Source organism: Parasteatoda tepidariorum, chromosome 7 (assembly GCF_982258835.1).
Source record: "Parasteatoda tepidariorum strain Cologne lab strain chromosome 7, Ptep-v5.0, whole genome shotgun sequence".
In the NCBI taxonomy this organism is placed as follows: domain Eukaryota; kingdom Metazoa; phylum Arthropoda; class Arachnida; order Araneae; family Theridiidae; genus Parasteatoda; species Parasteatoda tepidariorum.
Window position 1 is genome coordinate 22751682 of NC_141761.1, and position 27729 is coordinate 22779410.

At 28.7% G+C, this 27729-nt stretch overlaps 1 protein-coding gene across 1 annotated transcript in view; it reads left to right on the forward strand.

The window, feature by feature from the left end:
• The first annotated feature begins 2111 nt into the window (after nt 1–2111).
• The window catches only part of LOC122271332 (uncharacterized), a 51687-nt gene continuing 26069 nt past the window's right edge, over nt 2112–27729 (forward strand). Inside the window, exons 1-4 of the mRNA XM_043052269.3 lie at nt 2112–2224; nt 15041–15097; nt 17671–17746; nt 22133–22317. Coding sequence (XP_042908203.3) covers nt 15050–15097; nt 17671–17746; nt 22133–22317 — 309 coding nt within the window. The 5' untranslated portion in view covers nt 2112–2224; nt 15041–15049. The remainder of the gene's footprint in view (nt 2225–15040; nt 15098–17670; nt 17747–22132; nt 22318–27729) is intronic.

The window sequence follows — 27729 nt, forward strand, 5'->3', positions numbered from 1 at the left end:
ATTAACTTTCCACCGCTTTCCAATGTAAATTATTGAGCATTTATCCGCAGTATTGGACACTGCTTCATAAAAAATGAAAACATCAAAAATTATAAAATACTTTAACTTGTATATAAAAATATTTATGTTCACCCAACTGACTGTTCTGACAGCAAAAATAATTCACTGTCTTTTTCTCGTTTTCGGAGAAGCAATAATTTGTATCTTTCTTTGCTTTAAAGTTTCATCATTAGTTTATGACAAGCATAAAAACTTGAAAATCTGAAATATTAAACTTAATACTGGGGGCCGACCACAAATTATATTAACCCTGAAGTGGAGATAGGGTCTTGTAAAATAGTGAGATTTGTGACAACTGGAAGAAAGGCTCAACAAGAGGAGTGGCATTACATATTTTGATTAAAATGAAATAAAAATTAAAATGTGCAAATTAAATATTTTTCTGTTATTAATTTTTATCCTTTTGCCATTATTATTGCTTTATTCACACGCATGTTAATATTATTATTACTTTATTCACAAAAAGTCATTAAAAAATAAATAAGTTAACAAAATAAAACATGAAATATCTATAACGTATTGCTTTGTTTTGAACTACAAGTATATGCTTGTGTAATATGGCGTGACATGTGACAAAGGGAGTTTTGGGGGTATGATGAAGTGCGACGTTTTGTGACAAAGGGGAGGATGGGGTCCAAAATAATGAAAATTCATTTATAGGCAAATGCGTGGAATTATTTATTACAGTTCGCATAAAAGCGAACCATTCTAACTAACTTTTCACTTAATGATCGGATCTTCATGTTGTACTGTTTAATCTTAACGTTTCAAGGAAATGACCTTAAATCTGCTTATTAATTAGTGCACACGATATTTTAAATCATGAATTTTTTCTGAAGCCCCAGAATATAGGGGATAATTGCAATCTGGGAAATATGGTATATGCAATCTGGGATATGTGGAAAAATAATTTCTATGAAAAAATTAACTTTTAGTAGAAGTTTATTATTTTATTTAATAACAGTTCGAAAATATTTTGATATCATTTTAAGGAATGTAGTTTTATATTTAAAAATATGAAATTTGTGCGAAATCCGTAGAATAGTTGCTGAGAAATTTTAAAAATATTTTTTTTAAATTCCATATCAAAGGAGTTATTCAACCTATTTTCCTAAAATTTTGTACCTTGCCATATAGGATTACCTTCTTCAAAATGATGTGAAAAATTTTATTCCTTACAATTCAAAATTTTTCATGTATAGTAAATGAAATAACGAAAAAAAATTAATACTGACGTAAAGTCATTTTTTATGGAATTACCTTTAGATAAACAAATTTCATAATTGTGTCCAAAAAATTTTTTAATTTGCTTCAAATGTTCATGAGATATAGCGAAATACACAAAACATAAAATTAACATTAAGGGGTCTAAACTTTGGATCGCTCTCCTGACCAAACTATTGGGACCATACTTCCCAGACTGCGGCTACCCCCCATATTTTAGGAGTCACAAATTCGAATTCATCGAATAAACAGTATGTATTCAGAGAAAATACGTTTTTGTCTGATTTTGTAACTTAAAACTTCGTCTGCTCTAATTAATTAGCATGTTTAAGGTTACCTTCTCAAACCTTTAAGATTGAATCCTTGAACATAAAAATCCGATCATTACATCAAAAGTTATTCAGGGTGGTCCATTTTATTTATTTTTGCTCACTTTACAAAATGGAGCCTTATTGTTTGCTTCTACCACACAATGTTACCATATTAACTATACATTATTATATGCATACAGCATGAATACGCGAAAGAAAATATATTCCGCACCTTAAAATCCGTTTCTTACCAATATGCATGACACTTTATGTAATAAATAATTCCGCCGAAACTTCTAGGTGACGAGATGTAATAACAAAATCGTTGAAGTGTGTCAAGTAAGGAAGTGATACAAAACACTGAAGTCAATTTGACCACTATTACAGTATTGTTCCGGTAGAAGGCGCTATTGTGAATTGGGTGTTCCCTTTGTCAACCAACGACAAGTCGGCAAGAAGAAAAATTAAAAACTAACCTTGAAAACAGTAAAAAAAACGACTTCCGAAACTTTGGGTTTTTGCATTTCGCACTTAAAAGAGTTCTACTTACGCTTCAAATAACATCAAGACCAAAGTCATCTTCAGCGCTAAAACGCGCAGTTGTGAATTCAGATTATACTGAATTTCAGGTAATTCTTTTTTTATATATTCTTCTGTAGACGTATTTAAAACTGTAATATTAAATTTAAATTGCTATTTATGTTTAAAACATTATACTATTTTTATTATAAACTATTTATTTAATAGTAATTTAGATTCATGAAAAATAAATAATGAATTTAAAATTTGTTTATTCTTATGGATGAAAGCATAGACCAAATGTATTAAAAATTTGAAAGATACAAGAAATTTTGTTTTTAAAAGACAACTTTATTTAACTTATATAATTACTAGCTAAATACCCTTTTTTTCATGAGTGTAATCGCTATCAATTAACAGTTTCCAATCAAGCACTAAACTTAAAGTCATGTATCCAAACAATTAATAAACTGAAATAATTTCCTTTTTATTAATTCTTAATTTCCCTTTCCGGTAATTTGGATTTTTAATAAAAATCATTTTTAGTTGTTCAAATAATAAATATTATATTTACTCAGCGTCATGCTATTGCTCACGGCCCACCTTTGATATTCACACTTTCCCAAAATAAAGGCCTTTTTCACCATTGATTTTACGTCCTAGTACAAAACTTAATTTTTTTTTGTTTTTGTTTGTTTCAATTAAATACCCGCAAACAACATCACGCGTGGGTCAGTCAGGCTGATTCAATACGCACGTGTGACTGACATCACTTGCAGGTATCCTATTAAATCTAATCCATCCTATCTAAGTTGTTTCAGAGTTATATTTAATCCAAGCTTTAATGTCGCAACGTTCACACGCCAAACACAACCACGTGATTAGGTACAACTATGTGATTTCAGCGGTGTTCTCCTTCTCGAGTTGCAAGTACCTAATTACCATTGATTTCAAATTATTTAGTTTCTTATAAGCCTTTTTCAAAAGCGAAACTAAAAATGAAATAAGCACGTGATTTCAGATGACTTTTTTCAACAACATAGCCCTCATATACTATTCACGTTAACCCTTGAACTTACCTAATGTAAAGTAAATAATTATTAAAGAACTTGCGATGAACTCCATTTTTTATTAAATAGAGCTATAAGGTAACAATACTTATATCATCTTCTAAATAATTAAAAATAAAAGCGACTGCTATTTAATTTGTAACAATGCCTAAAGTCAAACCTTAACAAAAAATTCATTTTTCAAAAGTCCCTCTTGAATAGATCAATTGATATTTTCAATGATTTTTATATTCCCGAGCTAACATTAAATCGACATTTTGCTATACAGATTTCAGGACGCTAGCTATAGTAAATAAGTGAAACAAACTGTTCTCTTTTTATTATTACAGTTTTTAAGTTATATTTTTGTCCACTTTAAGATTTTGGAATAATTTCCCTTTTTTTATATATTCGTTCTATCATTTATTTATGCTATTATTATTAATATATTCATTATTATTATTATTATTATTATACATAAAAAGTGACTTAATACCTTAAAAATAAAATACCTTAAAAGTCATTCAAAGGTTTATGAACAGGAAAAATATCTACAATATATCTACTTGAAAAATATTTTCTTGAATATCTTCTCAAACATATACATATCTTTGCGTAGCTCCTCGTAGCCCACTTCTAGTGTCCAGAAAAGTTCCAGAGCTTCTTAAGCTACTTTTTTTAAGTCGTCTGAACTTCTGCAGTTATTCGAATATAGAGGAGAAAAAAAAATTTCTTCATCATAGTAAAAAAAGATTTTTATTGTTTATAAGAACCTTGTGTTTGTAGCTGCTTTTTCAGGTTGTCGCCAACACAAGCCGATAAGAGCAGATTTAATTGTAATATTTCGATTTTATGTATAAAAAAATTTTCAATAGTTGACAATACATCGCGATATTTTTCAATTTAATTATGTTATCATATTTTTACTTTATTCAATAATTTCGGTCCCAAATCAAATTTATCAACACTCACAATTATATCATATTATATTATTACCGTTATGTAAAATTCTCGATATCTTTTATCCCTTCGTTGTGTTATATTCATGATATTATTACATTCGATAATTATAACTATCAATAATGATCACGATCTTTACTTTTTGATTTGTAATGAAATGATCACGATATTGTCATATTTGATGCTTATAATGTGTTGCCGGTGGCCTGTGTAAACCAGAATCTACCATTGTTCTTATGTGTTAGGAAACGTGTTCCATATCCCATTACTGGTTAGTCCCAAACTTGTCCCATTATGTGTTAGTTCGTGGTTCCATACTCTCTGCAGTACCTTAAAAATTGCAGGTGTTGCTGGTATACTTTACAAGAAAAAAAGGAGGGCTTAATCGCAAAAAAAACTGCGCTGCTTATATTTTGTTTTTTATCGCTTTAGAAAAATTAGTCCGTAGTTGAATAGTAAAGAACTTTTTCTCAAAATTTTGATTTTATTTAATAATCTCATTGAAAAGAAATCCCTATTTTTCCGCCACTACATTCACTGTTAGAATTTTCATTCTAAAATTATGGTAAAATAACCTGTAGCAGTCTGTCCATCCTATTAACCGTAAAGTTTACGGTAAATAACATTTTTGCTTTTATAGTTTTGAAACCGTTTACAGCTTGTATGGTTATAAAACCATGAATACTAAACTACAGTACCGCTCAAAAGTATCAGTACACCTAGAAACTTATAAAAAAAATGGCAAAATTCAAAGTGTCATAACTTCTTTAAAAATGATCAAAAATGCTTCTGCTTTAGCTCATTTTGAAGCTTAAAATCTCTACTTTTATGTACTCTAATTGTTTTTAATTAATATATTTTGCAACTATGTACAATTACACTCTAAACAATCATAGAAAATTGTATTAATTTTTTGTGAAGTTTGACGCGATGTACGGGCACAAAGGGGTTAGATATTGTTAATTTTTATTATACAATTGAAAAATTTGGACTTTTAGCTTTCATTTAAAAAAAAAATCCAAAAAAACATGTTTTTTGACGAAGTTATTGTCAAATAAAAAAAGGGTTTTTTTTTTCTTCAGAATTTACTGATTTTTCAGCAATTATAATGAATTTCGCACAGGAACTATTTAGGTTCGTCCTCCTACCTTCGGTCTTCGATCCATTAACCAGCATAAATCATATGTGGAAAGTCCTTCAAGAGCAGCGGCGAAAAATAGACAAGATAACATTAAAAAAGCTGATTGATCGGATGCCTCGAGTGTGTGCTGCAGTTATAAAAGCGCGGGGAGGATATTTTGAAGAAAGCAAAATATGATGTAAAATATTTTTTCATTATTACATTTTTGTTTTCAATTTTTTTCTGAGAAAAATACGAAAAAATAAATTTCAAAATATTAAATTGTAAACGTTGATTCTTATTTCATTATTATATTTTCCAAAAAAAAAAGTTAAAATTGTTATAATAAATTATGAAATAATATTATCGAGAAATATTAAATTTTAATTTATTTTAATTAAAAAATTTTCATATCATATTATAATTACACTAAAATTCATTATAATTGCTGAAAAATCATTAAATTCTGAAAAAAAACCTTTTTTTTTATTTGACAATAACTTCGTCAAAAAACATGTTTTTTTGGATTTTTTTTTTTTAAATGAAAGCTAAAAGTCCAAATTTTTCAATGGTATAATAAACATTAGCAATATCTAACCTCTTTGTGCCCGTACATCGCGTCAAACTTCACAAAAAATTAATACAATTTTCTATGATTGTTTAGAGTGTAATTGAACATAGTTGCAAAATATATTAATTAAAAGCAGTTAAAGTAAATAAAAGTAAAGATTTTAAGCTTCAAATTGAGCTAAAGCAGAAGCATTATTGATCATTTTTAAAGAAGTTATGACACTTTGAATTTTGCCATTTTTTTATAAGTTTCTAGGTGTACTGATACTTTTGAGCGGTACTGTATATGTTTTTTTTTAACCATTTACGTTGTTTCATGGCATGTTTTTAAAATGATTAAAAAGTAATTTAACAGGACATTTGAGATAGGCTATGGGGAGTGCATTTTACTCTTCTGGCGTTGAAGGGAATGGAGGAAATATTCTGGCGTCAACACTGGGGCTCGGGCCCCATTCTGTCCGTCATGAAACTGACATATTAGTCATCTCGGCTGTAATATGTACGCTGTTGAAATTAACTAAGAGGATTCGGTAGGTGGGCTTAGTTGGTGCAATAGAATTCTGGTTTTTTAACGTATTAGGTGAAAGCAGTTAATAAACTATTTATCTAACAGTTAATGGTTTGATTACCAACTTATTTATGGTTATTTGACTGTTTTGTTTGAATATGGTAAATTATCAACATTTAACCATTTTCACCAAGAAATTTCTAACAGTTTAGCACAACCGCAAAAGAGTGGAGACTTATTCTAATAAATCAATTTTTGGAACACTTACACACACTACACACTACAAATTAATGTGAAAGGTAACTTCTATCATGATGTTTTAAAACTTAAATTTTAACTAAGTTATGTATTTTCACTGACATTAACAAATAGCTTTTGGCTTACAAGCCTTACGTAGAAAAAATTATTTGATCAAGCAAATTATTCACAAAATATCTTTCGTGTGCTGAAGATATTTCGTAAATAATTTGCTTCCGTTTCGCTTCAAAATTTTTTAACTTTATTAACTCAAGAAAGTAGGTAATAAATCCTATTTTCATGTGTTAGAGGGAACTTCTTGTTCAGTATTCTCTCAGAGCTTTTTATAATTGACTTGGCAAGGATTGATACAAACCGTCTCATTTTTTTTAATTTTATAACTTGATGTGATCAGATATTCTTTTTCTTAAGTAAAATTGAATTATCCAAACATCATTTCGCATGCTTTACCTTAAGCGTTTCTATACAAGTAAACATAGAATTTTTATTCAAAATCATGTCATTCGAAAGAAATTAATCTACTATGATTCAAAAATGTAGTAAAATTTTAATAAAAGTTACCGTAGAGTAAATCCAATGAGGGTACTATTTGAAACTAATAATTGAAAAACATTGTGGAAGAACCTATTCAGAAACTTTTCGTAAATTTGAGAAAATAAAATTTTAAATTTTTTATTCAAAAACTATTTTTAAAACAAGTTCATGAATTGAAAGCAACTTTATTTGAAATCTTAGTAGTAGTAGTATTATTTGCGGAACAACTTCCTGAAATAAAAGTATTTTTATCTGTAATCTTGTTAGTATAAGTATTGCTCTTCATCATGATGCGATCACAACTTTTTCTTAAATCAAGTTTAAGTCATTAAGTGTTTAATATAACGCTTGAAGACGCTGTTGCTCAGACGTTTAAGGGGGTGAATTTTTGTTGAAAGGGGCAAGGGTTTGATCCTTAGTTATGTCTTGATGTCCACGCAGGTTTTGATCAATGGGTACCGATTTATCTGGGTCTAAAGGTGGTTTGTGCGCAATTCTGATAGCATTGCCACAACCATGTAGAGCCTTAACCTCCATGATGACGATGTGACCCACAGTGGTCAATTACTAACTAATTGTAAATGCTTTACTCTAAACATTTCGATTTATACTTTTTCTTGTTTTTACTTGCTTGTAAAAGAATTTCATTTCAACTGTTAAATGATTAAAAGAAATATATTTTTAAAACTTGTTGCTGAAAATAATTCTATAGAACTCAATAAAATTTCCCTACATTTTTCAACTTCAAATTTCCTACGTCGAATAGCAATTGTAACCGGACCGGAAGTTAATATTGTCCCCCGGAATCTCAAAAATCATTAACATATGTTACAATAAAATATAATGTTTGAAGACTAAATCTACATTTCAGTTTTATTTTATTTGTTGGAAATAAGCTGAAAGAAATCATAATTTAAATGACTTCTTGACCTCATTCACTTTAAAAATCCAAACTAAATCAACTAAAACCCCCCCAAAAATAAGCTTTTAAATTTTATCATATATTTTATGCTTTTTTATATACTCAAATTTATATTTTTATAAGTTACTTTATTTTAAAGAATTGCGCATAAGACCTTCTTTGTCCTTTATTAGATATATTTTTATTCCTATGACTAATACTGTCAGGAATTTTTTCCTTCTAATTTTTTATTCCATAATTTTTTAAGTGCTTTCAAAAATAAGAATCTCTTTGAATGTTGATAAACAATAAAGAGCTATTATTTCTATTAAAATTATTTAAATTTTTATTTATTATAATTTCCACGTTAAAAATATAAAATCTTACTCAATTATTTTTCAAATAGTATATAATTCGTTATAAATTTAAAATTTTTTTCCCCTATTATTAGTTAAATGAGATGTTCATGTTCAAAAACGATATTTCAATCTTGTGTACGCATCAGATGTTGAAACGTAAGCCTAAAAATCATTAATTCACGATGTGTGATTAAAATTTTCATTGTCGGTGATAAAAAGTTTTCTTTAAAAAGAAATAGATAGCAAAACAAAATTAATTTTGACAATTGAAAACAGAAGTTCTGCATTATACTTTTGAGAAAGATATTTCTGCGGAATTATGACTGTAGAACGATTATATACTTTTACTTTATTTCAACACTTATGCGAAAGAACACTTTTAATCATTTCTTCTGTAGCCATTCCAGTTAATAAATTTATGAAACACTTTTGCTTACGCAAAAATTCCACCTCTATTTTTTACATCGCAACTACATCTATGTATCTTCACAAAAGGCGAACTTTAACTTTCGTAACAGGTCATTTAAAAAGCTGAATAAAACTAGATAGAAAAAAAAATAAATAGGCGTCATCTTCCACAAACGCTTTTGTAAGCTGCACTACGTGGTGCAATTTTTTATTCCCGCTTCAATCCTTACGCTTCCTATACAAGACGGCATCACAATAAAGAATCCCGTTATAAAAAACCATCCTACAATTTGTGCCCACTGTCTGAAACGGACAATGACTTGAGGCTGACCATAAGATGACTCGTTCATGCGATGAGCTTTTCATAGAAAAATGAGGTTAGAAGAAGTTTTACTAGACTTGTAATTAACCAGTCGGCCACTTTTTCATTGTTTAATCTCTTTAAGTTTCAATTTCGGACCAACATTCATCTATAAAGATCAGTTTCAGATAAGTCCGTATTTAGGTCCCTCGCTCTGTCGATTACATTGTGAAGCCCTCCCCACCAAGCGCTTTAATAAGAAAAAATATTTTCATAAAAGTGCGATAAAGGTGGAGAGATGCATCATAGAACAAAAGATTATCGAAAAATTTTCAATAATTAGAAATGATTATTTGTTTTACTTGCGTAATTTGATATCTGAGTACCTGATTCGTTACATCAACACTATTTTCCCAGTGGTGTTCGTAATGTAACTGAGGGGATGGGATTTAGCATTAAAGTATGAAACTAGAATTAATAATAATAAAAATATTTTGCATTGAATGGGAAAATAATTTTAATAATAATTAAAATGAAGATATTTTGTTTTTAAAGTGTGAGTGTTTTAATAATGATAATAATATATAAATTGAGATTTTACTTTAAACTAGTTTATATAGTAATACAAATAAGAGGATTTTGCATTAAAGTGTTTAGCTAGTTTTTCCAAATTAATGGTACAACGATGCCAAAACAAAGTGGTAATTAAATGATTATTTGATAAAAAATACAGTGAAGTTAAATTTTAGAATTAATTGTTTAAATAAGCTACTTGCATTGAGAGTAAAATTAATTTCTTTTCTTCAAAATGTCCTTTTAAGACTCAGACCTTAGAAACCCTAAAAAAATCAATTAAACTTTGCCCCTTGAATATCATGCAAATTTGCTGTAACATTAATAAGGAGTTAAATTGAAACATGTTTCGCTTCAACTTGAACCATAGCATCCCAAATCAAGTTTGAAAAGAATAATAATCATTGGTTCAACTTGTTATTATCTTAAAGTTTCAGCTTACTTGAGCGATGTAATTTTTCAACGCTCACTAAAATATTTAATAGTGTACACTTTAATAAAAATTTATTTAACTTTAAATTATTATAATCAGTGCCTTGAACTTTATTAAAGTGAAAATTTATAGCGGACTTGTATGATACTAAGGTTCAACACAATCCTATATTTCTAGTGTTCGTTCTCAGAAAAATCAGTTCAACAGTGAACCATAATATCGGTGCTAGTGCAATAATTGCGTGATAATTTGCAGCAAGTTCGTATGGTACTAAAGTTCAACGCCATTCTAAATTTCTATCAGTGTACTTTCTCAGAAAAATTGGTTTAACATTGAATCATAATATCGATGCTTTGAACCATAAAACGTGAAAATTTGCATGATACTAAAATACAACACCATCTTCTATTTCTAACATTGTTATAGATACTATTTGAATTTTTGAATTCTAAAGAATCTTGTATTTACTCCACTATCCATCCAAAACTAATGTTTTCAAATTGGGGTTAAGCAAAGTCCTGAGGGCCACTACACAACTCTTAATTTCACATTTTATCCATCTTTTCAAAAGTGGATGCCACAATTTTTTTGGTTTGTTTATTTATTTAGTTATAAATTTGTATTCACCCATTTTCGTGTTTTTTATATTGCTGTTGACAAAAGTTTCATAATTAATATAATGAGTATGATATCCATTATTTTTTTCGTACATTTCACGTTACAAATTTAATAGAAGCGTAGTTGAAATAAATTCTTTCATATCTGTTACATTTCTATATTTTTTAATGAGTTAAAAATAAAAACGATGAATAAATTATTAATAAAATTTAGTTTTCATAAAATGTATTAAAATTGAAGAGCGAAAATATGAATAATCTTTCAAATGTTAATAATTTTTTTCTTTAATTATTAAGTTTTAATCAAATGTTTAAAGTAGGTATGTAATTAGTACAATTGCTTTCTTCAAGTCATGTTTATAACAACGAACTTATTGCAAATTAAATATTGAAAAAATCGTTTTTTTTCTGCCGAAAATACGAACTGTGGGTCTAAACGAGAATTGTGTAATTTTTTAAAGACATACTGAAATTATTTTTAATCGATTTTTGATTCAATTTTAAAGCATCAAAGTGTTTTCTAATATTTGAAGTGTATTTTTTCTGAAAAAAAAAGTTTCATTTCTTTTCCTTTAACTTAATAGTAAAAACAAAAAACTTTTTTTTCCAACTGATATTTTTTGCTGTATTAAAGAAACTCTCTATTTTTACACTTATTGTGAATTCCTTTATGTTAGCACAGAGTTTTGAAATTTAATTTTTAAAATACTGCAATATTAGTTTTGAATTACAATAATACAGTGTCAATTTTTATATTTTATTTACACTTTTACATTACATTTTTATATTTTATTTACACTTTTACATTACATTTACATTACATTTTTTAAATAATATTCCACATACAATTTTCTAACACTTTTTAATATTTACAGTTGTTCCTTAGAACGACAACTTTAAAATTATACAATTTATGTTGCAATTTCAGTTTTCAATAACAATTAAATCGGCGAATGTTATAGATGCAATAAATATTGCTGTATCAACCAACTTTTTCAGAAATTACTCTATTGCACTCACAGAAAAATCGGTTTTGAGTTACACCATAATACGATGCAAAGTCAATAAGGTGCTATTTTATGCTATGTTTCTGATCACAGTTTCATGAAACCAAACGTAAGTATAATAATATGGTTTAATAATTCAACTTAGTTCCATAGAATGGTAACAGAGATTTCGAGAGATACTGTGGTCAACATGCTCTGAAGTTTCTAAATCTCTAATTTTAAAATGAAGTTTCTAAAACTTTATTTAAAACTCTATTGATGGTTAGAAAAGCACGAAAATGGCATGTTTGAAAATTTGTAAGAAAAGCGAGAAAAATATTCTATTTACCTCTACTTTTAATCTTAAATCACTGATGCGCATCCTTTGATATGATTGTCAGAAACAAGGGAGTTCTAAGATAACCTACCATGATGTCTCAACTATTAACATCATTTATATTTAAAAATCCTACTAGAAACCTACTCTAGATAATCATCTGAGCAATAGAGCGACGCGATCGACTCTCTAACGGAACTTCATATTTATAAGAATATTTACACTATAAGATCATTTACCCGTAAACATAGGCTATATCTTCTCAAGCGGAAAGTTTCATTTGGCTGTAACTGTAAATTAGTAAAAAGAAATTACTAATTTTTTTTATTTTGAAAAAAAGAAAGAAAATAACAATAATAATAATAATAATAATATACATATATACATACATTAAGATATATAAAAAGTTAATAATTTTGAATGTCATTGTCTTGAAGCTAAATTACTTTAAGTCGATACTTCTCAATAATCTTACGACATAAATCGTATGTATTTGGGCTTAACTTTCTAAAGAAATATGTTAAAATGTGAGAACTTTTTTTTATTCATATATACGTAAAAAGGATATGAAAGAAGAAAATAAGCTTATTGAAACATTTTTAATCCGATTTAGATACAAATCTTCTTTTGGTGATAAAATGCTCCCACTACAAGAACCGGATGTTTTTAAAAGTGCGATTAATAAAAGCTTTTACTCAAGCAAAAATAAAAAAATAAATAAAAAAAACGTAAAGATATGAGAATAACTTAAAAATATATTATATCTCCCTATTTACTGTTAAAAATGGAGCCAACAAATCAAGAATCGAAGATATTCGAACGAAACGAAAAAAATAACAATTAAGTATCAAACTAAAACGGTAAAATATCGATATTATCTATCAATATTTTGAAAAATAATATCCGGCAAATTTTTCTGCTTCCTTGATGAGGAGTTAAAGTAGAACCTTGTTTAAGTTAAAGTTCAACAACATTATCGAGTCATCAATCTTGAAACAATTTAATTGATCCCATAATAAGGTTCAACACGACGTCTTAATAAGGTTGCAGCAAACTTGAGCTGTATTATTCTTCAAGGCAACTCAAAATATCTCTAACAATGTCGAACTTAATGAGCAGCACTTCTGATTATCTAGAAAGAAATTAGAATTTCTGGGAATTCTAATTAGATTTTTAATCTTCGGTTTTCTGGAATAAACAGATATATGTGTCAAGAGAGTGATTATATGTCATTTTTCTTTGGAGTACGGCAGATTGTTAAAATGCATAATTGCTTTCCAATCATTTTGTTTCCTTGGTCATAAGCAAATTGTTAAATTAAAAGTCTTACGTATTATTCCATTTCGAATAATATATGCCATATTTCATTAATAACATATTTTATAATTAAATTTTATGAATTAATTAATTTTTGATATTCTTTTTTTATTTTTTTAATTTTTTTTTTTGGGGGGGGTGGAATTTTGAATGATGTATATTAAAGAAATAAAAAATATCTCTGCATGCAGTTTTGTATTTATATCAGTATGCCATTTGGGGACTCCACTACCTGCTCGCTTCGCTCACGAGCCCCCATTATTTATTCGTAATCATTTCGGTTTATTAGCGGGAAACAGAGTATGGCATTGAAATTAAAAAATATTTAATTGAATGATCTCAAAATTGCATATTGTATTAACTCAGATTCGGTTCCACAAGCTCTTCCCACTGTTTCTTTTAGGATAAAATTAAAACCTTATAATTTCGATTTGTTACCGTTGTATTTCCTCTACAAATTTACTTTAAATTCTAAATTTCGTACCACATCATAGACTGCGTAATAAATAACCACGTAATAGATTAGTTTATTTATAATATCAAACCAAAATCTGGGTAACGTTGACCCACCTAATATGGTGCCCCTGAAAGAGTGGCCAACAAATCTAATGCGCCTAAATTGAGAATGTCAACCCAGGCCCAGGTGGGCATTAGAAAAAAAAATTTTTAATTGAATCTATCATATAAATATAATCTATAGTGTGTTTATACACTAAATGCAATATAAATTATCCAGTAGTACAAAAACTATATTGTAAAATAATCGTAAATACTTTATCATTAATTAACCCATAGCGCTATAATCCATAATATTTGATTTTAATAAATATATTATTAAGGATATATTACTACAAATAAAAAAAGTAGAATAATACTTATTACTTTTAAAATAACAAACTGCTTATCGTCAAGATACCAAAATGATTGTCAAGTAATAATGGGGGTCGGTGAGCGAAGCGTGCTGGTGAAACATGGTGCAAAGACCCCAAGTGACGTACATTTATTAAAATTGAAAAACTCGTGCAAAAAGTATCAAAGTTCGTTATTTCTTTAATAATTATCATTCAAATTTGTTAACAAAAATCATCTAAAAAGAGCACAGAAAAAAATTTCAGAGATCGTTATTTCGAATGTCGGCCATTATTGGTATGAGATGGCCTCCCATCCCAAATTAAAGCTTCAAATGTGTGGTATTATCTTTACCAAGTTTTATGCTCCTATGATTTAAACTGCGATCATTTCCCTTATCTGCAGTACTATTTTCAGATTTTTACTTTTAATGCTTTCAATGATATTTTTCAATTTAATTGCAGGTAAATAATTTGATTTACTTTGTTTTATACAGTCCACTTAATCCAAAGTAACTCAAGTTCAACCAAATAATAAGTACAGAAGGAAAGTACTCATAACGAATGTTATTCAATGATCACCACCCAATGGTTCATAGTACAACACCATGTACATTAAAGCTTGGTTAACAATCTTCCTTAGTTAAAAAAAATTCCAAATTGTATCACAAAATTTTATCACAATAAAATTATATTAATAGATAAACTTTAAAATATTCCTCGCAATATTGCTTCCTGTATAGAAAAATTTTAAAGAAATTAAAATTGGTGCAACACTCTACCCTATACCTAAATATTACTAATTACTTTGAATTCCGTCTAAGACTGAAATTTCTTTTAATTTTAGGAATCTGTAATGATGTCTTCAAAGAATTTTTTCTATGCGTTTGTTTTAAGTTTTTGGGTAAGTAGACATCTTTAATTCAAATTTGGACAATAATAATGTACAGCAATTTTACAAAAAAATCCTTTCAGAACTAAAATTTTACATCAGATACATATATCATTTCCGCTAAATCTCATTGTAACAATACATTGAAAGATTCTTTTTTAATAAATAAAAGAACATTTATGAGGGAAAGCTTTTAGTAAAATATACAATACGGAAAATCTCACCTTTTTGGTGAGAAGAAAGTTTGTATCCCTTATTAGTCGTATTCCTTTGTCAGTTGGAAGTTTGTATCCCTTAATAATAATTTTGCTTTTTGCATTTTTCACTTTATTTTGAGAAATTTAAATCAAATTGAAAGATTTCTGCACCTAATTATAATAGTCATTTCTCCAAAGATAAAATATTTAAATTATAACTTTAAATAAATATATATTACTTCTTATTAATTTCTTTAATAATCGAAAAAAATTTAATTGTTAGGTAAACAAACTTTTACATGACATTAAAGAATTTAAAATTATAAAGTAAAATTTTTATAAAAACAAACTAAAACAATTTCATGAGTAGTGAGGAAATCAAATTTTAAATATACGTCTTTTTAAAGTGGTCAGAAACTATTCGACCGATTTTGTTCAAATTTTGCATGTCGTCATTTAAAATTTCAGTTCTTAAAATGGTGTAAACGCTTGCATACCTCACAATAAACAATATATTCGACAATTATTAAAATTGATAAAAAAAATAATTAATAAATATTAAAAAATTTTACTCTGAATTATCTTTAGAAAAACTCAATTTACAACTCAATACAAAAATTTTTCGATGTACTTAAAAAGTTTCTGCGATATAGTGTAACATGCAAAAAAGTCAAATTAACATTAAGGGGCCCAAACTCACGATTGTTCTCTTTGCCTAAGCTATTAAACCAGATTGAGGCTAACCCCCCCCCTTATTTTGAGGGTCATGAATCGAAATTTGTCGAAAAGCAGGCATTTTTATTCAGAGAAAGTATGTTTTTATGTTTTATTTCCTAACTGAAAATCTTATTAATCAGCATATTTGAGGTTAAGCCCTCAAACCATTAAGATCGGGAATTCCAGTGATTAAATCAAAAGTTATTCTAGTTTTTCACTTTTTTTTTTTGCTCACTGGGCCTTTTATTTAGTGTTTTGATTTTATGAACACTTATGCATGTAGTATACAATATTTTATATTGTAACCGTCGTTGAACAGCCGACCCAATTTTTGGATTTACGACTACTAATATTCAACTCCCGTATCCTTGTAATTTTGAACCCAATCCAGAAGACGAGGGAACACCTGAATTAAGAGAAGTTTGAATTCGCGGAGGACTTTTTGATGAAACTAACTCGCATTTGCGTAACATGGGGAGGAAGATCACGAGAACCCTCCACGGTTAGTCTGACGGCAAGGGGACTCTAACCTTTGATCCACAACCACTGAAGCACTGTGGTCGGTGAGAGCCGGATGCGGAATTTGTATCGACCAGCCATTGCTGGGATTCTTACCCGATTCACCTCATTATAAGGCCAGCGCTTTTTCCCCTGAGTCATCGTGACTCAGTTAACAGTATGTGATAAATTGTCTTTCTTTAATTAAATACAACTATTTTCTTATAAAATGAAAAGACAAATAAGTAAATCTGTCCACTCCCCCCCCCCCGACGAAAAATGCTTTCCGCTACGTTTATATTGTTTGAGAAGTTTACTAGTGTAACTTGTGTTACATAATAATATACTGAAACATGTGATTAATCAGTTTAAAATGTCATAGTAAGCTTAAATTGGCTTAAATCTAACTTCTGTATGCAAATCTGTTATTCAGCGTTACTTTTGATTTTATTATTTAACCTTTTGACGCAGCTGGGAAACCGATATCCCATAAATATTTTTTTGCTGACGCTCTAGTTACGAGCAAAAAAAAAATTTTTTTTTCAATTATGAAAAACAGTTTAATAGTGTAACTTAAACTAATCTGCTACATTATCGGAATCATATTTCTAATAAAATAAAAAATCCAAAACATTTAAATCGAATTAATTTTTTTTCATTCATATTCAAAAAATAATCCATAATTTATTTTGTAAATTAAGGAAATTTCAATGATGAATAACTGTTTCTCTTAGATCTAAATAACTGCAAATAAGTGCAAATTTCAAAAATTATTGCTTGGAAATGAGCCATGTTCGGAGGATTTAACCTTTTACGAAGAAAGTGACACCGCTGTTTATAATGCTGTATTTCATAACTATAAATTGATAAAATGTTAAATATAATATTTTTTTGCTCATTTTGGCCTAAATTAATACAAAATAATAAAAAAGTTTAAAAAATAAGTTTAATAAAGATTCTGCGTCAAAAGGTGAATACTCATTTTCTCTTTTATTAAGCAGATAATTATTCTAATTTATGTTTTGCCTGGATTCTAAAAATACATAACAATAAGTGTGTTTAAAAATCACAGTACTTAAGCAAATTACCTTCAAATTCACGTACCCACTCATAATTAGTATCAAAAACTATGCTTTTTGAAAAGAAATTTTATTTATTTATTTTAAATTCTAGGTAGGACCTTTAATGGCAGTGGTTGTTAAAGAAGGTCTCAAGATTGTGAAGAAAGAAGAAGACTATAAACCTTCCGGTAAGTCTCTTGTGCTAATTATACAAAAATGGGTCGATAATATATTCAAAATTTGGAATAACACCAGCTTGTTTTACTGATATATTTTTTTTTACTCATACGCATGCTACTTTTGTTAGCCATTTCAGTATTTAAATAAAATCATCTTTACAAATTCAAACAACAAAAACATTTCTCGTAATTAAAAAAATCATAAGAGCCGCTGCCACCAAGGTTTTAAATGCTTATCTTTATGTTATATTTTGTTTTGTTGCGTATAACCTATTACATTTAGTAATTTAAATACAGAAATCTATGCAGGGAGTTGTATAAAATAAGAAATATATATATACCAGGGATCTGTCCAGACATTTGGGGAAAGGTCCATTTTTGTAAAATTGTGAAAAAATTACTCGTAATTTGTGAATATAAAATAAACGTTAAGTCACATTCTTTCAACCAAGGTCCTGCTTTTATGAATTTGTGCAAATAAGGTCCGGTTATTGCAAAAAAAACTTTTTCAAGGAGTATTTAAATTGTAAATAGTTACAAGATTATGCCCCGCACTGTAAAATTATAATTAAAAAAAAAATTAAAATTTCAAAAATAAACAGCAATTGCTGCTTCTAAATTAGAGATGCAACATACAAATATTTGGTATTTAGCCTATGCTGAACGCAGAATAGTCATTTCCGACGAATAAAGGAAGAATAAGTCTGCCGAAGACAAAACTTCCTTTTTTTTTCCCCTGGGAATGGTTTATTCGTTTAACAAAACAATAATGAAAATAAACAAATTTGTGATGGGTCCAGTTTTATAAAAAAGATATTTTGTAAAAGATCCGTTAATGGACGCAAATCTCTTCTAAACAGACCTCTGCATACTAAAAATTGGGTTGGCCTTTCAATTACAAATTCAACAAATTACAAATAAGTTCACAATTATTAACTAAACTTCTAGTAAAAAATGCTATTCAAATTTTATTTGCTCGAAAATAAACAGCAATTTAAGTGCTTTTATTGGGAATGCATTTTTTCTTACCTTTTTCGTAAGAAAAAGTGCTGACTATATTTATCCCTTCCGTAAAAAAAATTATTTTCGATATCTCTCAAGATCCTTATTTTAAAAACTCCCGCTTGAATAGATCTCACTTGGGAGTAACAAAAAAGAGTGAGACTATGATTAGATGGTGCCGGATATAAATCTTAACATTTATATTGAAATTTTAAAAAATAAAAATAAATAAAAATAGTGCGTGGAGTCCCTCAGCGAGTAAGAAGTGAAACTTCGTAATGTGGAAATGAAAATAGGAAGGGGTAGAAATTGATTTTTAGTGAAATCATATTGTTTCTTTAAGACAAACTTTATTAACATTGCTTACAATTCACAATTGATCGCATCTTTTAATTATCATTTTCGAGTGGAGAAATATCCAAATCTATAACATTTACAATGGGATTATGATAACTAAAGTAGGATACGAAATGTTTGAGTTCTATTTTTTCAATATTTCTTGCAAAAACTGCATCAATGGTAGTTACCCCTTTATTTTGTTGGATCATTCCTACCATTTATCTTTTCCAATCCAAATTTGTCTTTAAGGAAGGTTAATAATGTTTCAGCCTCAGGTAACGAGAAATTCACATTAAAATCTCCTGCACGGATCACAGGCCGCTCACAATAATCAATTTCTTCACCAGTAACGTCTGCCAGAGCTTGTGAACCTGCAGTGGATAGTGGCAATAAAGATTTTACAATAAATAATTTAATATCCCTTATGGCTGCATTTGGTGAAATATAAATAGCAATTAGAAAAGAGAAAACCTAACAATCAATTGATATTCACAAGAGACGTACCTTGACGTAACCTTAAATCCGTCGCATTGTCCGTGGGATTGTTTTCCCTCATTTTTTACAATTGTTATCCACTAAGTGAGAACCAAAACAATATGGAAATGAATGGGGGGAAACTGGATCCTACCACGTGATTTCTCGGCCAATAAAAATATAGCGTTAAACGTTTAACGCTACCTTGTTGGAAGTCGCATAAGAAGTATCACTTCAAAAACTCAATACAAACTCAAAGTTAAAAACCATTTCCCTTGCAGTGTTATGATTGGTGCTAAGAAGTTACATTACTTCTCTTTTATTTATTCTTATTGAGTCTCGCAATCTTTATTAATTCGACTTTTTTTTCTCTTTCAAGCACGGATAGTTATTTTAAAACCCAGGTAATCGTGCATTTTGCTGTGATTTCATACTGGCAAAATGTTTTTTTCTTTTATTTAATTAATACTACAACAATTATGTATTTTGTTTTAAAAAAAATGCTATGTATTTTTGGTGGAAAATATCGTCAAGGAAAAAAAAACGATTATGAAGGCAAAGCAATTACGGGAGTTGTTTATCTGTAATAATCGCAGTTTATCTGTAATAATCCTAGTTTATCTGCAATAATCACACTTCTATTTTCAGCAATTTTTACCGACTTTCTTATTTTATATTGGTTTTATTTACATAATATACATTATTAAAATCTTGCTAATAAAACGGTTTTCGAATATTTATGATTTTTTAGCATTAAAAATTCGTAAAAATTGAAAACGATATGACAATTGGTGGAAAGAAAATTACTTTAATCTATTTTCTTTTAAACATAACTAGCTTTGCAACTTGTATACTTGATTCTTCAAAAACAGAAAATGGAATACCCGAAAATGAAACAAAAACACATTTAGTTGGCGCGCTATATGTACCAGACAAAAGCAATTTCAGTTCCACAAATAATATTTTACTGTTCGAAACACAAATCAAAGAATACAAATATTTCATTCAAATAGGCAATCGATGAAGGAAATGGGTTGAATAGAAAAATGAAGTCATTTATATGCTGGCTTAAGAATATATAATATGGAACATGCAACTGGAATTAAAAATGATCACGTCCAGATTCTACGATATTTTATTTCTACAGATTACGCGTACCAAAGCCGCCAAATGGTCTATTTAACTTTTTATAACACTCTTTACAACCTAAAGAACACACTGGGCAGAAACATTTTTATTATCTCTTAGAAATAAATTGACATAAAGTGATTGGTTTACTAAACACATCAATAAAACCATCAATATTTTGATGACAGCCCATGTTAAAGAAATGGAACTTGAGAAATGATCATGTTATTAAATGGATTAAGTGACCTTGTTGATTTAAATGGATCTTGAAAGAATACTACTATCAATGTCATTTGATGGCACTTTTTCTTTAACAAAAAGCGTGAAAGTATATATTATTTGACAGAAAAGTCTGACAAATTAATATATGCTTTTATTTAATATACACTGCACTGTTTTTGGAATTGTTATATTATTTGATACAAGTGAAATTAGTATACATTCGCCTCACTGAATATCCGTTCTTCACACGTGATGAAAAACTAAATAAATAATCAATAAATCAGTTTTGTTCAACCCAACGGAATTATGTGCTAAACTAAAAGACAAACTCCGACACAATTATTTAAGCTAATACAATTGCAGGGTATTAATTTTTATTATTTGTTACCCTACGTTTTGGCTTTTCGTTATAAAATGGAACAAAACATGGTTTAAGAAGCTTATCTCATCAGTATAAAGATTAACTATATTCAATAACATTTTGCTTAATGCTTCTGCACAAGGCCAAAGCCGATAGTCAAAAAAAAACAATTACTTTTACCGCGCCCCTTGAAATAATGATTAATTTTTAACATTGCTTTTGAAAGCTAAATACAATTCCTTTCCCTGTAAAAAACCTCGATGTCCACAGTTCTTAATAGTAGATATTATAGTACTTATATTAGTATATTCAGTATTCAGTATCTATTAAAACAACACAATTAGCATAATACCATTAGTACCTATGACAATAATTAATTAAGCATCTTTGATATCAATAATATTAAGGCGAATTTTTATAGTTCTTCTATGTGAATAACTATCTTTTCACCATAAACTTAAAATTTTGTACAATTTTTTTTATTTCAATTTGTACCTATTACCAATATTGAATAAGCATCATTAACGTCAATAATAATATGGCAAATGTTCATGGTTATTCTAAACGAATCAAGTCGAATCAAGAGAATCGCTTCACCAAGTTAGTAAAATGATGCAAGTAGATGCAAAAGGATCCTAATCGAGGCATAATGCAAGTCGATGCAAAATGTTTCCAGTTCACACATGGTAAAAATAAAGACACAAATATAAACCTACTTATCATGTCAAATATAAATTCTAAAGTTTAAATTAAGTTTGTATTTTCACTTGTCACTTGTATTTTCCAAATTTTAACATTTTTTTTTCCTACGGTGAAGCAAATATCCTTACAGTTTATTTTCTAACTAATGTTCGAGTTATTTCTTACAGCTGTACAAGTCGCCTGTACGACAGAAGCTATAATGGGAATTGTAAAGTTTCGAAAACCTTTTTATGGTCTTCTCTATGCCAAAGATTATTTTGAAGATTCCTGTACAGCCAGGGGAAATGGCTCAAGAGAGATTCATCTTGTGATTCCAACTAATGAATGCGGATCTATTTCGGTCAAAAATACAGTTAAGTGCATAATTTTATAGTGATAATTTCGTATCCAAAATGAAATACTTACTATCTACGCTGTTTCATACAATGTGCAAAATTAAAAAAGAAACACACAGAATAACTTTTGATCTAATGGATTTTCAAGCACCAGGACAAAATCTTAATCGTTCAAGACCCTGGTTTCAAATATGCTAACACTAATTAGTGTATGTTTCAAGCTACGAATTCAGACACAAAAACGTACGTTCTCAGAATAAACATGCCATTTTTTTCTCTACTCATTCGGATTCCTGACCCCAAATTATAGAGGGTAGCAATCTGGGTAATCTGAAAAATACATTCCCCATAGAGTAAGGTGAGCTATCCAAGGTTTGGATCCTTAATGTTAATGTTATTTATTGCGTATTTCGACAGATCTCGAGAAAATTAGCTGATCGAAATTCGTAATTATAAAATTTGTTTAACAAAAAGTAATTTTATACAAATAATTAATAGTTATTTATTATTGTTTTATTTAATATTAGAAAAAGTTTTTCATTTTAATGTAGGCAAATTTTTACATCATTTCAAAGAATGTAATTTTAAATTTCGAAAAATAAATATCGAACAAAAGTGCAAATCAAAGGGCATATTGGGAAACCGAATTTTAAATACACGACTTTATAAAATCTGATAACTCAGAAACTATTTGAAAAATTTCTCTCAAATTTTGTAAAATTCAATTCTTTAAAATGATGTAAAAAAGATGTATACCTTTTACTGGAAAATTTATTCCTACAATCATTTTACAAAATAATAAAAAACAATGCTGAAGATAATTCCTTGCATTAAATTAGAGCTAAAATAAACAAACAAAAAAAGTCCATAACTTAAGAATTCCTACATTTTTAGAATCGAAAAATTATTCTATATCAGTAATTTATTCGATATTTCTTTCATTTAACATGAAAATAAATCTTCAAAATAAATGCGAAAGGTAATTTAAAATTAAAGATCAACATAGTTGAGAAAATGAAAGAAAAAAATTATTTTGTAATTATAACTCATCATTTTAATAAGTAATATCAGGCATCCATAACTCATTCTAACAACTTTTTTACTGAACTAAAAAATATCAACTATTCAGAATTAGAAAATTTCGCTCCATTGATCCCATGTTCACTGTTCCATTGAAATTTAACAATATTTTAAAAATACATTATGTTAAACCCACATTTTCATTAAGCACAATTTATAATGCATATCTTTCTTTTCACTAACTTTTTTTTCCATCTAAAATACTTAGATTTAATTACGAAAATTCAAACGAAAGGTGAACGTAATGGCTTTTACAGCACAACGATGGTAAACGAACGCAGATGAGCACAGGTAACGTCAGTTCGTGAATAGTCACGTGACTCCCCGTTTCAGAGGAAACGAAAATAAGCGTTTTTTGCTTAAAAACAACTTAATAATTAACACTCTTAGAAAAGTAATAACATGTTTTCTGGGAGTTTTGAAGGATTCTGAAAGCATTAAGATTTTTTAAGAAAAAAACTGTCCGTAATTTTTCCTTTTCTGGGTTTAAAAAAAGTAAAGCCCAAAACCACGTAATGTGTTTATCTTCATAAATTTAAAATTAGCTAACTTAAAGTCTTAGTTCGTTTATTCAAAGTTTCGTCTGTATGATTTTAGTTAGCTTTAAAAATGAGTTCAGGTGAACGTTTGGTAAATGAATTAAAAAGAAAAAAAATATTGTCTCTCTGAGTTCGCCTTAAATGAAGACAAACTGCTGATGAATTTCAAAGAACTGAAGCTGTTTTTTTTATTAATTTAATCAGCTGTAGCTTCTTATTGGGAACGCCCCCTCATTAAAATGGTGATTGATGAGTCTGCAAATTCAACAGCGATACGATTCCCTTCTATTTCCTGTTAATCTGAAATAGTACGAAATGTTTAAAAATTTGTAAACAAAGTTTTCTAAGCACCATGATTGATAAACCATTCAAGAATGCTTCAAGCTTACCTCATGTAATGTTCTTAAGCAGTATTTGAAACAGAAATTTAGGCTTACCGGTGAAAAGATTTTTTAATCCCAACGAGCCAGATGGATTTAAGATATTAATGGCATGATATGAAGGAAGAAACTACAATCAAAGCTCGTGTGCCAATTTACAATCTAGCTGGCTTTAAGGACTCGCTCTCTGTTTTAGTGATTTTCCTCTTGGCCATAGATGAACACAACTATAATGCAAGTATTATTTTTTTATTTCTTTTAAAATTTGTTACCTAAACTAAACGTTTTTTCATAAAGAAAATGCTACACAGGAGAATGGATTGCTAAAGGTCATTGGATTGAAAAGTCGCAGCCCGTGCAAGGATTAGTACGATTGTGATATGGGCAGGTTTAAATGCAAGAACTAAGATTATTACAGCCTTTACAAAGGCTAAAATTCATTCAATGCATTACTAAGATAAATTTAGCAACAACTTTCTCACATTGAAAGACGAACTAGTAGTCCAAATTTTGATATTGTTTTTTTTTATTCCAAGTTTTGATAAAAATGTTTTTTGTTTTTTTTGCAAACTTGTAAATGCTTAAACTAAAGACAATATGTGAAAAGCAAAGTCAAATTTTGAACTATACGTATTATGTGCTCTTGAAATTCAATCCTAAGAAATAAGATGACTTTAATTATCTTGTGTTAGTTAATCATTCTTCGCCCGAAAAATTATTGTTAACAAAATTTAAAATAAATTTTATTTTTAAAAAAAAATAATGAAAGTTCAATTTTGGTATAACTCTTTTCCTCTGAGATAATAAAAAAAGATAGAGTTCTACTAATATGTCTTTACCTGATGAAATTTTTCCATCTATAATTATTTCATTCAATCCTAAAATTGAAAAAAATTGTTTTATTTTATTTTACTTTAATTCCCCATATTTACAGCATTTTTTTTATCATGCGTGAATTAATAGTTCAATACTAATGTTATTTTTATTACAACCGAATGTTTCATAGAGTCCTTTTTACAAAATATCGATATATCCTGAACCCTTAATTTATTTTAGTTTTCTTTACCTTAACTCTCTGTATTTACATAAGTTTTTTTCCTGCCTAATTAAGTATCTAACTACTAAAATTACTCTTAATCAACTGAGTGTTATAAATATAATTTCCGAAAACATTTGTTTAAAAGTTTTTTTTTGAAGCTCTTTGCAAGGCAAAATTAATAAACTACTGCTTACGTTCCTTACACTCGAGACAAAGATTTAATTTTAAAGTATATCGACAAGGGTATCGTTCTTGCCGTAAAGAATTATTTGGGAAAAATAGCTTAACATTTTAAAGGTTAGTAAACTATTTTTAAAGTTGCCAATTCGGTGAGATTCTTCCGACTAGATAAAAATCATTAACATGTTTTTTCGACGCTCTTTGACAAGAAAAGTAAATAAATAAAAGCCACAGTTTGAGTGTCTTACACTTGAAGCAGAGCTGATTTAAATAATTTTGAATTGTATATGCCATCTTGCCGTAGTCAATTATTTGGGTTTCAGTACAAACGAATAGTTTTTAAATAATTATGCTACAAAACCTTTTTTACTTTTTCAAAACTGAGGCTCTTCTTCATATTGACATTTTGCGTGTTTTTCAGAATAAACGTAGATAGCGCTGGCTACGGATAAGCTAAACTTAGCCTAACAATCATCATAAGTTACTGTGATAAGTTATGAAAGTAGCATATTATTCTAAAAAAAGCATAATTTCCTACGACTTAAGAGCCTTTGAAAAATAGTCTTAAAACAAATGAATAATTCTTCTTTTTCGAAACTTTTTACTAGCCCAGATAATACAACGTTAAAGTAACTTTTTTGATATTAACAAGCAAACATTTGTCAATTTCACAGAACTGCGGCATTTCATCATAATGACGTAAGCGCCACTTTCATTGATGGCTCTGTAATGGTTAAAAACACGCATAAATTGTCCGATTAGTCAAGTATAACCGTTACAAACTGACAACAGTTTTACTTTTTTGGCAACAGCTGGTAGCCTCTGTTGCATACGCTTTTTCTCGCTCCTTGAATATTTTGATTTTACCCATTGTTTTAAGTCTAATTTCACTTATAATTATAAAAATTTGAAAATATCAATTTAATGTTTTAGTAAGCAAGCTTTCTATACATAAATATTGCTTCAAACAATGTCTTCGTCAAAAATTTTGTGTAAAGCATGTACCGAACCAATTCTGGAAGACTCAGATGGATTAACATGCAAAGGTGAATGCAATTCTGTTTTTCATTTTCATTGTGGTGGTTTCGCTGAAAGAGCTTTTAGAAGACTTACTGTTGATAAAAAACAAAAGTGGACCTGCGCACGATGTTCAAAATCACAGGAAAATCCAACGAAAATAAAAAGTGCAACTAGCCCAGACATTCTCGAGGATATCTTACAGCAAAATAAAGACCTAAAAGAGTTAATAACTAACAAATTCAATGACTTAACCCGTTCAATTGAATTCAACAGTGAAGTAATTCAAGAGTTGAAAAATTCTATCACAGAGCTACAGAACGTAAACAAAACTTTACAAGCAAAAAATTATCAGCTAACTAGAGAAAGCGCAGAAATAAAGAAGGAACTGAATGAACTAAAAGAAGCAGTTATTGAACTCAAGCAATATTCCCGAAGATCCAACTTTGAAATAAGTAACTTACCCGAATGTGAAAATGAAGACATACAACAAGTAATATCCCAGATTGATAATGTTGCGAATACTAATATATCCGAAAATCTGATCACCGCTCACAGAGTCCCCAGCTTTAATAAAGATAAACCTAAACCCATCATCGTTCAAGTTAAATCCAAATCTGTACGTGATGAGCTCTTAAAGAAACTGAGAAATCGTAAACTTTCAACCTGCGAAATCAACTCCAGATTCACTGAAATGCCTGTTTACTTCAATGAACATTTGACTCCCGAACTGAAGCATCTATTTTATCTTTCACGTAAGGCTAAATCTGAAAAGGGATTCAAGTTTTGTTGGGTTCGTGATGGTAAAATATTCCTGAGAAAAGATGAATCGTCCAAAATAATGCGTGTGAAATCATCTCAAGACCTTAATATTCCATCCAACTGAAGAAACATTTTTATCTGTGCCGGACTGCCTAAAAATTGAAAATTTGGACGATTTAAAGTTTTTTATTACCTCAACCTGTAAGTTAAACATTAATATTTTACATATAAATATTAGAAGTTTAAGAGCCAACTTTGATAATTTTATTTCACATATTTCTAGCATGATTGAAAATATAAGTGTCATAATTATGTCGGAAATTTGGATTTACCAAAATGAAACTAATTTTTACTCAATAGATGGTTATAATTCATTCTTTAATTGCAGAAATAATAATCGCTCTGGAGGTGTTTGTGTTTTTATTAAAAAAT